The 13,866-nt window shown below is 40.9% G+C and overlaps 1 protein-coding gene across 1 annotated transcript in view; it reads left to right on the plus strand.

Annotated features, from left to right (window-relative positions):
• Window positions 1–649: 649 nt before the first annotated feature.
• me1 (malic enzyme 1, NADP(+)-dependent, cytosolic) overlaps window positions 650–13,866 on the plus strand; it is a 77,975-nt gene continuing 64,758 nt past the window's right edge. The window contains 1 exon segment of the mRNA XM_085177290.1: window positions 650–1,010. Within this exon segment, the coding sequence (XP_085033416.1) occupies window positions 882–1,010 (129 nt within the window). The 5' untranslated portion in view covers window positions 650–881.

Genomic DNA, 13,866 nt, shown 5'->3' on the forward strand with positions numbered 1-13,866 from the left:
CTCCAAGGCAATATCTATACTGAATATTTTATGCTAGTTTATGAACTGACTGTATTTTTCTGAGAAACTATTTGCTCAGTGCAACACTTATTGTTGCAGAAGCATTGCTACCACAAGGCCTACTAATAGGGGCCTACTGCTGTGACTACTTCAGTCAAGCAAAACTTTATTTATACAGCAATTCACTTAATTCCTTTCACTACACCCTCTCTTCACCCCACCAGCCTTACGCCCCTATCTGGATATTAAAAATCTCAACAATCTCAGCAGCCCTCTGGTTGTCGGGCAGACTGTTCCATAAACACTGAGCATAATAACTAGAAGTAAGGAGTTTTACATATATGCTGCTATCAATGGGCTAGTGCACTAAGTGCATTTATCATATAAACCACGTGCAAATAATAACTACTTATATGAACTGTTTTGCCTGAACTCTATGACTAATGTATTCTTTACAAAAGGGGAGGTATATCTAGCCTTTTTACTGATTTATAAAGGAATGCTCACATGACTATATGGCTACATTAATAACCTTGCAGTCTTTCCTTAAATAGCCTAATATCGCCTTTATACATAGTCTTAAGATGTGTCACTACGCCATTTATAAGGGATTACATGATGTCTTCTTATGAGAGTCTGTAACTTTGTTCAAGTAACCTAGTAACGGTTGCCAGGTCAGGTAACACGGAGGCACTTTGCTGATAACGAGACCTTCGGTTAATTACGATAAAACACTGATAAAAGAGACTTTGGCTCTTGTTGGGCTGAGAGATTCCCCGAGCGGCAGACGTGAAGACCAGATCTCTGCGGCTGGACCTGCGCATCCACTTGTTGAGTAAACAGCAGTTCACGGGGCTCGCTCTATTTAAAGCGACAACAACATGGCACACGGACTAGTCAGACGAGAGTCAGTGGAAACGGAGATGCACAGGTCCGAGGACAAGAGGAAGAACTTCGTTCACACCAAGAAGAGGGGCTACGATGTGACGCGAAACCCCCACCTGAACAAGGTGAGCGCTCGTGCCCCGCGCGCGAGTTTTCAGTTTTCATGAATGAACAAGGTTAACAAGTTAGCTGATGCCTTCGGGGGCTACGGGAAATATTAGCACCCTAAATACAGCGGGAAAGTTCATTCTCAAATATCGATATGAACGGGGCGGGGAAACACGGCAACTTATTATTATTATTATTATTATTATTATTATTATTATTATTATTATTATTATTATTATTATTATTATTATTATTATTATTTTATTGTGGCAGTGATTTGGTACAAACCCACAACGACTTTTTGGTATTGAGTAATCAAACTGCTAATATAAAGTTTCACACCTAGCTTAATTGTTTTCTACAATTCGTGTTTCGTTGTTATTTTACTACAAAAGCTCCAGTGTATTTGATATATTTATTTAGTCATATAACAATCTTCGTGATGTGACAGGACCCATGTCGGAGCCATAGACGAGTAAGTGAATGTAACAGCAGCTAGGCGCTTTAGGTATCAGCTTTAGACGCGGTTATATTTAGATTTAAAGAGACCAAAGGCTTCGCTTACACGGAGAGCCTGGCCTTTTGTTATACTGCCCTGTCACATATCGCTTTACCCGGACAGCCATGGCGGCATATTGCATATGTAAGAGTGACTCGGCTCATCCCATTTTCTGTAACACTAAAGCGTGATTCAGCACATAGTCACAGAAGCTGACACCATGTAACGAGACATCAAGTTGAAAGCTTGTTTTTTTCTTCTTTGTTTTAAAGTAAAATGAGGAACAGAAAGCTATTGGAAGTTGCTTACTCTTGAAATAATTTGTGCTGAGTTGCTTCTTTTCAGGTCATGAGAAAAAGGGATGACTTTACATTTTAAGGTTTGAAAAACATACCTAACTCAAGCCTTATGACCACCCTTTTGCTGTATCATCAGTAGGATGTACTTGTGTCCATTCCTCCCATAAACGCACAGTAAACAATGAGGGTCTGGCAGCTTTTGAGCCTTTCCAGTGTTTTCTCCTGGTGTTTGTGGTGAGATGGGGCCCCAGAGGTCAGGCTGTGATGACAGGATCTCTGTCCATGGTGCTGACTGACCTTCAGAATGACTGGCTAAATTCAGGTTCGCCCTTATGTCAAGTGTGCCCCACAACCACTTGACCTTTTTCAGGCTAATTTTAGAATGCTCCTGCTGTCTGTTTTTTCTCTCTGACCTGTTTTTTCTGGCCTCTCAGTAGACGAATATGTCTGATTCTTGGAAACTATCTGAAAATATTCAAAACAGTAGGCCTATCCGAGGTTGACATCTGGGCTGTTTGGATTTATTTGACCAGAATTACAGATACAATATACATAATACACACTGAAAATATGAACACTGCCTGTTTTCTAAATACAAGCTGCTCCGGGCTGATAAACGTTGCAGTTGGTTTACTGCAGATGAAGGAGTTGCCAGCCTGGCAATTGATAAGTGAGATAGTGGAGGTCAAACAGGCCAGTGTCTGTGTGTGTGGTTGTGTGAAGTAAGGGGTGGAGAAATGGTGGTTGCACAGAGGCCTGTTTGTTGGGCAGGTTAATCACTCCACTCCTGATAGCACCTCGCGCTGCATGTCAACCCTGTGTACGTGTGTTTAAGTGTGTATAGAGTGGCTGGGCAAAATGAAATGTGCATACACAAATGCAATATGACTAATAAGAATAAATTATGGCACCTTTTGTAATGTGGGTGTGGCCAGCGAGACTCATAAAGGCCATCCTTTGTTGTGTGGTAGTTGTGAGCTTTGAAATAAAGACACAGATTGATCATGTTAGTCTTCCTTTATAAAAGTCCTGTTTGTATATATGTAACCCTGACTGATCTCCACATGAATGTCAAACAGTGTTTGATAAAATAAACCAGACTGCTGCAGAGTAAACAGGCAACCTTTGTGTCATTTTATGCAGTGTCATGTTTAGTATGAAATCTGTTCGACTGCAATAAATATACTGACATCCTCCTTGTGACAATAAGTTATATGGTTTAGGGAAATGCTGTGTTGCACAGCTTAATTATAGATCGCTTTACCTGCTAAAGGAATAGAAAGTGACAGTCTAAGGTAAAGAACAGGGATGCCAAACTCATTTACTTTGTGGGCTACATTGTCCAGCCCACATTGATCTTAAGTGTCCTGAACCAGTGAAACTCCCCTTTCTGTCAGTGTAAATAAGCTTTGTTACAGATTTAATTCTTGATATATTGAAAAACAAGATCAATTTTAAGATTACATCTTAGTTTTTATGCAATATAAAGAAATGATGCTGTAGTAAAAGAAAGACATCTGTGTGCACTACAATTTTGGCAGAAATTGTAAGAAATAAATGTGTAAAATTATAGGTCATTGCAAAGGATGTCCTGTAATTATAAAATGGATCATATTTGTGAATTGACAGAATATGTGCTTTAAAAAAACAAAACTGTAAACCTATTGGGGGAAAAAATCATACATTTCCACTTAAATTAGCTGATTTCAAAACAAAAACACCATAAAGGGTGAGGGTGGAAACGTTCAGCTTGAGGCTTGATAAAAAGGTGTCACTAATCTCGGAGTGATGTCACTAGGCTACTTTCATCTCATATGAATGAAATAGTGACTTGATGTATATTGAGATATATATTACTATTGACTGATGTGAAAAAAATTGTCATAAAAAGATTTTTCCCATATTGCCCAGTCTTGCATTTAGTTTTGATACATAAAGCTACTCAAGCAGGAAGTGGACACCAAATTTAACAATGCTTGAAAGCCGAACAAAAATTTAACAATGAAACAAAATTAAAAGTAATGGTTCCACCAATGAGTCAACCCCTAGTCCCACTTTACCTCCTCAAGTGAACTTTGCGAGCAGTTTAAAATGTAATATAAGTCATAATCTTTACATCTACACAAGAAAATACATGACACTAATGAAGCTGTTATGAAGTATGAATTGTAGGGGAAAACGGCTTTTAAAACATATTTTTGGAGAAAGTCACCAAGCGACCAGACCCACCCGCCTCCTCTCACCAGTTTCCTGTTTGATACTGTCACTATCAAATACAAGCCTAAAAGCCAAAAATACAACTTCAGGAGAAATTAAAGTTATAGCTTTCTTCACAAACAGAAGACGGGGACTGCCAGGATAGCTCCCGAGTGGCAACTTTGGTGCTGCCACTGTTGGCCGACATGCTGTCTGCATGCTTTACCAAATAGGCATCAAATATTAACATCAGTCCTGGCAGCAATCGACTTGACCAGGGTGAGTCTTGGTTCAGAAATGCTGATTAAATCAGTGGCTCACAAAGCAAACTCTGTCAATACCACAGACATATTGAGGAGATCTTGTGCTGCATTCAAATTGTCAGCCAATTCATTCAAAAACGTTTCCACAAAATAAAAAAAATGTCAGCCATATTTCCGCAGGTTTCCTAACAACTTCAGCCAGCTCTTTCTTATATCCCAGATATTATTGTACAGAAAGAATAGAACCTTAGTGTGTGAAGTGTCCCTGTGTTTTAAATATACTCCTTGTTACAATACTACTTCTATGTACTACTAATATATTACTTCATACAACCATTACATGTCCATTGCCAAGTGCTGCACTGTTTCTCAGGGTGTCATTATTACCAACAACATCTTGAACATCCTGTTTCATTTTCTCTTGCAAAAATGTGAATTTTATTGGTTGAATTTCTCAGAGAACTAAATTGAAATTGTGTGTGTGTGTGTGTGTGTGTGTGTGTGTGTGTGTTTTAACCCTTTCTTTATAGTAAGAGGACTGTCATAGAGACCATTGTGGATGCCTGGCCCTGTGTTTAGAGCTGACCCAGTAAACTGTTTGCTTGTGACTCAGTTTACACATGTGGGCCTTAAATGGTCCCAGTGTAGGGGAGATATCGTAAAGAAGGCTGTCTGTCACTTAGCTTGTGGCACTAGTTTGTCTCTTTAAATAAAGGATATGCAAAGACCTTAAACATAGAAATCCAGACTAAAGTAACACAGAAACACACTTATCTCCATTTTAAAATAATTTCTCTCTCACACTCTTTGCCTACTGCCCTTTTCTTCTTCTTTCTGGACTCTTTCTTTGCAGTGGTGCCAAGGAGGAATGTAACAAGCAGCCCAGTCCTTTGTTCTTTATTTTACTAGATGGCTTTTCTTCTCATTTTAAAGTTAGCCATCCCAAATGAGCTCACAGTTTGTGGCGTTATATTGTTTTGGAAGAAAGAATTAATAAGATTCATTATGTGAACACAAAACTTTCAGAAGCAAGCACTGGCAGAGCCTGCTGTGAATGTACTCAGCACAAACATTTTCTCAGAGAGAACTGTTTGGAACTTTGCTTGGTGGTTTGGGGAGAAGATAGGACACAAATGCTTCCATACATCATGGTTATAATCTTGGTTAATCTTAATTGGTGGTTGTATGAGGTCAAAGCAACCTTCCCATCAGCTGTCTAACATTAACCCAAACACACAAACACTCAGGTTAGAGTAATATCAGAAAAGAAAATGATGCAGACAGCTAAACTTTTCTCAGTGCTGTACATGACCCGGGGGTTGAGGAAATTGGAGGAAAAGGTAGGAAATGACTGTTAAAGCGTGTTAGTGGCCATACACAGGCGTGCTTCTGTGGTTAAGGCAGTGGCACCTTGTTGCCCTCCTCCTGATTTGAGCAAGCCCTGGGGATGAGGTGTGTTTACCTCCCTCAGCTGGCCTGCTTCACCCCAAACAGGAGCCAGTCACTGCACAACCTGTTAATTGATGCTGAGGGGACGTAGCGCTGAAAGCAGCCTGTCCTCACATCGACAGGCTTCGATTTCCTTTTAATCTCCCCATACATGCACGTAAGCCTGCGCAGCTGATGTATGGACATACAAACACACACACGCACACACACGCACAAACACGCACAAACACGGCTTCAACTTACTTCATGGTTAATGTGCTCTCTCCAGAGGTGGAACCGGATATTATAGGTATGTTTTGTGTGTGCGCACCACTCAATAATGAGATGAAGTGGGGTGCGAGAGGTAGAAAGGGTCCTCTGTGGCAGTGAAGAGAGCGCTGGCCTCGTTCCACAGAAGTTCTCTGTCTCTCTGCTTGAACACACTTAAATGAGGCATCTGTGTGAATCTCAGGCGCTCAGTGCGTCTCTCTGTGACGCTGGTTCCGTCTGCTGCTGCCTCAAAAAAAAAAAAAAAAAAACAACCCAAAAAAAACACAACAACAACAACTACATCCTTAAAAATGCTCTTAGCGCTTAATCAGGGATGCTGTTCCTAACAGATGCTCATCCACGGGATCTGAACGGTCTTTACCTTGTCTGCATAAAAAAACTATCAACCTTAGCAATAGCAGACTCACAAAGACTTGCATTCAAATACAGTTAGCTTCTGAGAGAGAAATTGTGCGCTAAACTTGACGTAAACCTACACTGATCCCCTCGATTAAACAATAATGTTTTGTTTGTTAAGTTCATTAAGATCACTAACATTCTGCATCATTTGAGCCCATGAATACTGAGAAAAATGGAAAGTCCATGTGGATGCCTCATTTGTAACCACAGCCTCCACATATAATGTTGCAAGATGGCCGCTCAGATGAAAGACTGACATTTAGAAGCCCTGTTTTTGGCGAGCAGCAAACAGCAGTCTATCTGATTGGGCATTGAAGATGTCCTGGTATGCCAAACTGGCAACTTTTCTGATAACCCTCAAGCAACTGGAAGTCATTAAGCTCTCATGTTAGATTTTCTCCCATTTGGCTGTAACTTTGTTTCAGCAAAGGATTTTGTTTTTTCCTTCGCCGGGTTTGCATTTTCCTTAAACTGAGACATAAATAAATTTAGCAACTAACGAACAAATGGCAACAAATAAAAACTGCCTTTAATTCGGAAGTGGGAATATTGCTGCTGTTGTCTGGTTCTAAATCCTCTCCTTTGGGCATTTGTCTTGTGCTTTGGTGTTTGTTCCATTTGAAACACAATGAGCTCCAGCCGCTCTGCATCTATATCAAAACCTGATGAGGTTTTCATAAGCCTGCATGCTCTCTAACCGAGTTATGTCACAGTTCCTTAAAAGAAAACACAGTGATGACATGGCACTGATTTTAGCCAGTGGAGTCTGGAACTTTGATAGCTGCTGATTCACCGTGCCAGTGAGACACGAGGACAGAGTTTGTTTTCTGCATTGTCACGACTTGGAAAAGTTTCATGCTGACAGTTTGCTGTTTTGGGGAAGCATTAGTGTAATGCTTTGTTTGTGCTGCTAGCCAAGGTTCCCATGGACCTTGGGAATTTTTGTGCATTTATCATTACCATAGCTTTCTAGCACCCACCTATTGTAGAATCAACATTTCACATCCTAGGGGAAATCCTTGAGTGTTTGTGATGATAGTGCATTAGGTTTAAATTAGGGCATTTCATGAGGATCTCTTGATGGAAGCAGGAATGAACAAGGAGCACTTACTGTGTTGCCAAATTCTGACAAATGTTAAGTTTTTGCAACATGAGGAGTTCAGAAGTATGGGAATTGCACTGTTTTGCTTCTGTGGATGAGCAGATTGATGGCACCCAGAGTCAAAGACATAAATAAAAGACAAATAAGGACAGCAATGTTTTCCTAGGATGAAGATGAAGAACTCTTAACATCATTGGATATCTACTCTAGTACGTTTGTATGGTTTGAGGATAGACGGACACAGGATAAATAACTGTGTAATGGCGATCGTGGCTCAAGAGTTGGGAGTTCGCCTTGTAATCGGAAGGTTGCCGGTTTGAGCCCCGGCTTGGAAAGTCTCGGTCGTTGTGTCCTTGGGCAAGACACTTCACCCGTTGCCTACTGGTGGTGGTCAGAGGGCCCGGTGGCGCCAGTGTCCGGCAGCCTCGCCTCTGTCAGTGTGCCCCAGGGTGGCTGTGGCTACAATGTAGTTTGCCATCATCAGTGTGTGGATGACTGGATATGTAAAGCGCTCTGGGGTCCTTAGGGACTAGTAAAGCGCTATATAAATACAGGCCATTTACCAGGATAAATAACTATGTTCTTATTGGTCGCTTGATTGTTTTATTTGCTTTATGATAATAATACCACCAAAACAAAAATCCCATAAGCCACAGCTGTAATTTTAGCACTAATTAGCAAATGTTAGCATGCTTAAAAGTTAAACCAAGCAAGATGGTAAATAAGCTGATATTAGTGTTTAGCTCAAGCTAAAGTGTTTTAGACGGCAGAATAAGCTACTAGCTGGGCTCTCTCAGGCTTGTTTCTGCATTTTGTAAGACCCAGAGTTAATTTAAACTAAGCTTCCTCTAACCATACACAGTATATCAAAGATGGACATAGCTACTGGTTTACAAAGTCCTCCTCTGTATCCAGATTAGCATCATAGCTATCATAACTGTCTTTGCTTCTATATTTTTTTCATTTTAATCCTGATCATATTGTGTGTGAGAAAGTTTGTTACATCGATTTGTGTGTGTGTGTGTGTATGGGAGGGGGGTGTTACAAGCTGTTTAGTGCCTGTCTGTGGTTAAACTAGGGATGATGTTGTCGGTCAGATTACAAGCCTAAGCACTGAAAACAGTACAAGAGTTTCAGTGCTAAACTCCATAGAGAGCAGCTACACTTGTTAATGCGCTTTGCTATGCGGATGTGTGTGTGACATGCATGTGTGTGAGTTGTCCCAGGTGTGGCCAGGTGTTTAAGGTCACATCACGGGTGAACAGACATTCCTCTGATAGACTGGAGTGGATCGGGCAGCGAGAGAGAAAGTGGACCCTCGTTTCCCCTCCAGTGATCACCCCGCTAACCTGAGCTTTACACACTCACACGCACACATGTGTGCACACGCAGGGGCGAACACACATGTCTATGCTGTGCTGTTAACCTGCTGCACCATGAGTGCTTTAATCAGTGTTTTCTTCAGGGCTGGCTCAAATAAACTTCGTGTAACGTGATCAGACTGTCAATTCAACTGTCTGCACGCACACACATACACTTCTCGTGTGTGTTTAACGGCAATTCCTTCCAGCGGTCCCTCCTCAGCTCACTTTTTTATTGGGGGGGGGGTTGTGTTACTCATTCACATGAGTGCAACGGAGAAGCCATTAGCTTGTCCCAGACAGAAAGAGGGAGACTGTCTGTGCCTCATCACCCTCCTATGAAGCTCATCCCTCCTCTTTCAGCCTGTCGTTTTCCCCTCCCCTCCTCAATGCTGCTTTTGTCTGTTATATTAGCGCGCTGGAGGTCTTGTCATGACTTAACAAAGATGCATCAGAATTTAAGAGTAGTGTTTGGTTTCAGTGTTCTGCAGCTTGTGAGTGTATGACCATTATGTGCAAATGTTTTTTTTCCAGAGACAGAAGAGATGGCTATCATTATGATTGATGGCATGCAGGCTGACAGGCTCTGTGATGTTGCAGCTTCATGAAAAAGGAGGTGCTTAGTTTTAATGCCCTTCAATCAATAGGGTAAAGGCCTGGTCACGCCTGCAGATAGAGCAGTGAAATTGAGCAGCAAAGTCAGTTGATTCCAAAGGAATTGCTGACTTCGCTCAGCAATCAGTGGGTTTCCTCACAAGGGCAAATCCCTTCATACACCGAACAAACTTGATGACACATAAAGTTTACAAAAACTTTGAGTAATTGTGAAATTTATGTGAATTTCTTAAAATTTATTCCACCCTTGATTAAAAAAAAACTATGACATTTTTTTTAAATGAAAAGACATGTGTTACCTCTGACCATGATATATAGCATTATTGATGACCCAACATTTTTTAACTGTATCAGTGTTTTTATAGTAAAAAGAGAGGTTAATTACTTTTAGATTTTTTTTAATTTACTGGAGCAGTTGATTCACAGGTGATACATTGGAAAAACATTAATTGGGCGCAACTTAAATGCATTTCCATTTTTTCCCAAAAACAAAAAAATGCAAATTCAGGCAGACACTACAAAGGAAACTCAGATCAATAAATAGACCTTAAAATAAATAAAGAGGACACAAATATATGTGACACAGTGACTCACCCAGAGTATACCGTTCTTGTATTTATGACTGCTTTAATTGACTGTTCACAATCTGCTTTTAAAATATATTTGTTCTTCCTTCTGGGTATTGACGGACGAATTAGACAGTTATTTTAGGACAGACTTTGAAATTGGATTGGCCGTCTGTGGGAGATTTCCTGTTCCATTAAGACAGGTCAGCCATCGGACTCTTCAGTAAGACATCTGTCTTATTTGTGTTTTCCTGTCTGCATTAATCAGCTTGAGGGTATTACTTGCTTTTTATGGCAGAAAATAAACAGTACAAATGAAGTTTCATAACAGGAGAGTGGCAACACTTGCAGAGTTGCACATTGCTGTCAAGGCTCATGCTGTCACCCAAACGTGTCCGATGAATGCTGCAGTACTAGCTGAAAGTGAACATTTGGACCACAGAGCTGATTTTCTTAAGGGCCTTGGGCATTTTTCCAGGAACTCTCTGGCTCCTAAGGGTCCTGGGCTCTGCAGCATGAAAAGGGTTGTCTCAAGGGAACTGGATGTGTTTAAGGAACTCTGCATGTCTGCTGCCTCCACCCACTTTAAGGCTGCCCTCCTTAGGTCAACAGCGGCTCCGCTTTCAAGGCTGTTTGACCAACATGTCTCTGCATTCACAAGTTGGCACCTCCTGATTTAAGGAACTCTGCTTTTGCATATTTGCTTGAGATGGAGGATTTAAGACGACCTTGTTGATCAGTCTCAGAACTCAGGGTTGCTAGGCGGAGTACATGACCCATGAAAGTAAGGAGTGACTCAGAGCTCAGAATTTGTCTGCAGATTTTGGCAAGAGAAATATGTTACTTTACTCCATTTTTAAAAGCTGTACAATACAGTCCGGTGAAGCCAGTGGAATTAAAAATTAAATTAAAATCGCATATTGCATATGAGAGCATGAGGGTGGGAATGGATGTTTGTATCTGTGTGTGCCTGTTTGTCTGTGTCCATATGTCAGGTCGGGTATCAGATGCCACCTCTCTGGGGACATCCCAGGTCCTCCAAGGTATGGAGGCCTATCTCCCCCACCACTTCCCCTACCAGTGGCAGACGCACTCAGACATCGGCGCGTTGGTGGTTCTTTGTGTCCGGGGATGGGCGCCCAGGTACACACTGGCTCACTCCTTGGTGGCTGCTTATCGGGGCCTGGAGCCTGGGGCTCGCTCGGGCCACTTCGGGGGTGGGGTGCCCTCGGCCTCTTGGCCTGGGGCTCAGTCACACTTCGTCTTCCTTGGTCTCTTGTGTCTGAGGGCCTCTGGATGTCTGGAGTTTTGATCTCCTCCATACCTACTTCATGCCCTGGTGGACGGGGCTGTGGCTCCCCACACCCTCTAGCAGATCATTACTAGAGATGGACCGATCCGATATTACGTATCGGTATCGATACAGCATTTCATCTCCGAGAAAGTTATCCCAGAGAGAAGTAAAGAAAGTGTGTAAATTTATCTCTAAATGTTTGTAAAGCATTCCCATGTTAAGCTTAACAACCAATATATGGAGCGACTGCCTCTTCTCTCTCCCTCTCTCTCCTGCTGCTATTTCAATCATGAAACTGCTTAATGATCAGCTGATCGGCTTTTCTGTCGCCAGTCCGTCTCTCTTCTTTGTTTTTGGCCCACTTTGCACCAGAAAGAGGAAACCAGCGGCTGAACAACAGCAGCACGTTTAAGCTTGATAAGCTGTTGTTAGAATTTATTTAATATTACTTTCTACACCAGGATCCTTTTCTACGTAGCTGACGGCTGGTAACTGTGCAGGGACGGATCTAGCAAAGTTTAGCCAGGGGGGCCGATAGGGCAATAACAGGGAAAAGGGGGCACAAAGACTTTTCTTTTCTTTCTTATTCTCGTTTAAAATGTCTAGCTTTTAATAAATAATTATCTGAATCTTACACCCAAAGTTTTAATGTATTTCTTCTGCTTATTTTCTTTTTTCACTCTCAACAGGTGAAATTAAAAAAGTATCTACTGTTAGAAAGAAAAAAAAAAGAAAAAAAATTACATTAAAATTGCAATATCCAAGGAACCACAAGTAAGCCAGCAGTCGTTGACATAGTAATATGGGGATTTTAAGTTTTCCGAAAGAGTCTGAAAACCTGCATTCTCTTTAGTAGCCAGCAGTGGGTGACTCCCCTGGTTGCAGAAATACTTCCAGTTGTATAGTTTTTTTTCCTTCTTACTAGTAGTTTTATTTGAGAACATAAAACCCATACCCAGTGCAAAGTTGCCATTACCCTGCCATTGTCCTTTAGATTAAGGTTTTAATGTTAAGCAATGCAACAATTGTTATATGTTTTATATTTAAAATAAAAAATAAAAATTGTGGCAGTCATCATGGTTCTATGGGTTTCATTGTGATTTTTACCAAGCACATAACAAACAATCCAATTCCAGCTTATGTTAGCAATTTAAGAACATTTTCACATAATAAACCTCTGGTTGTGTAGTGAGGACTCCACCTGTGTCCATTAATTCCTCATTTTCTTTTCTCAGTCTGCTTTTTCCTCATTGCTTTTCTTTGACAGTATTATTAACAACATGTGGCTAAAATGTTGATATAGAAATCACTAGTTAGCTTTCTGATGGATGCATTTGGGCCACTGAACAAAGTTTGATTGCTAATGAGCAGATCTGATTAGGTGCACATGCACGCCTGACATGGCACATTTGCTGCAAGGTATTTTTTAGGAAAAGCTTAGTCAGGCTGTAAGATCCTGAGAGGAGACGGCTGGGCGCTGATGTGTGCGTTTTGTCTTCCTCCTGAGAGGAAAGGATGGATTTAAAGGGCTTTATTCAGAGGGTAATCCTCTTGAACTCTGCTATGGCTTCCAGTTTAGCAGGAAACAGATGGGGGTATCTGGCCTTTGCTTAGAAACTCAAATGGTAAAGAAAGCTGGTAATGCTCTCTCTACCTTCACACTGAATACAGACATTCAAAAGTGAGAGCTTAGATGGGCATAAAAATGACACTGCAGTCATTAATTTTGGACATTCGCATCTACAACATCAGGTGTTAAAGGTAGTATTTGTTCAAGTCACTGCTCAGTTTTATAAGTCATTGTACAGTCTTTATTTCCACACACTTGCTGCTATGCTCTACAAGTTATGAACTGTCCTTTGGTGTGTTTTAAGTGATGTCCATCACCTACACATTGCTGCAGATTGTCCTGTTGCTTTGATGGAACATGGACAAATAGTGGATGTAAATTTTAGACACGAGCTATAAATTCTAAGCATAGCAAAATATGGATAATACCAGCTGACAGGGAAAGTAGAGATTTATGAGACAGTTTACTTTTTAAACCCAGTCCCACATTTATCTAAAAAGATGTGTGTTATGTATGTTAAAAAAATACATTATTGTGTCATACATGTCGGTTCAAGGGTATTTGGACAGTGAAATTTCTTATTATTAATTTTGGGTCTGTACACCAGCACAGCATATTTAAGATTAAGCAGCGATAGAAGTGCAAACTTTCATCTTTAATGCACATGGTTTACAAACATTTTTTGCATTAACTGTTTAGGAATTACAGCTATTTTTATGTATAGTTCCACATTTTCAGAGGCTCAAAAGTAATTGAACAAACTAACATCATTTTATGAATAATTGTTGTTTTTTAATAATTAGATAGAAACCCTTTTCATTTGTCCTGGACTTCTGCCTGAGGTCTAGCTCCCATCATCAAATCTTCCCTTGAGAAGCTCTGCAAGCCTTCCCTACAGTCACCTTCAGTTGCTGCTTGTTTGTTGGTCTCACTGCCTTCAGTTTTATCTTCAGCTGAAAGTCCTGCTCTGTGAGGTGGCCATACATGCCC

Source organism: Neolamprologus multifasciatus, chromosome 11 (genome assembly GCF_963576455.1).
Source record: "Neolamprologus multifasciatus chromosome 11, fNeoMul1.2, whole genome shotgun sequence".
NCBI classification, from domain to species: domain Eukaryota; kingdom Metazoa; phylum Chordata; class Actinopteri; order Cichliformes; family Cichlidae; genus Neolamprologus; species Neolamprologus multifasciatus.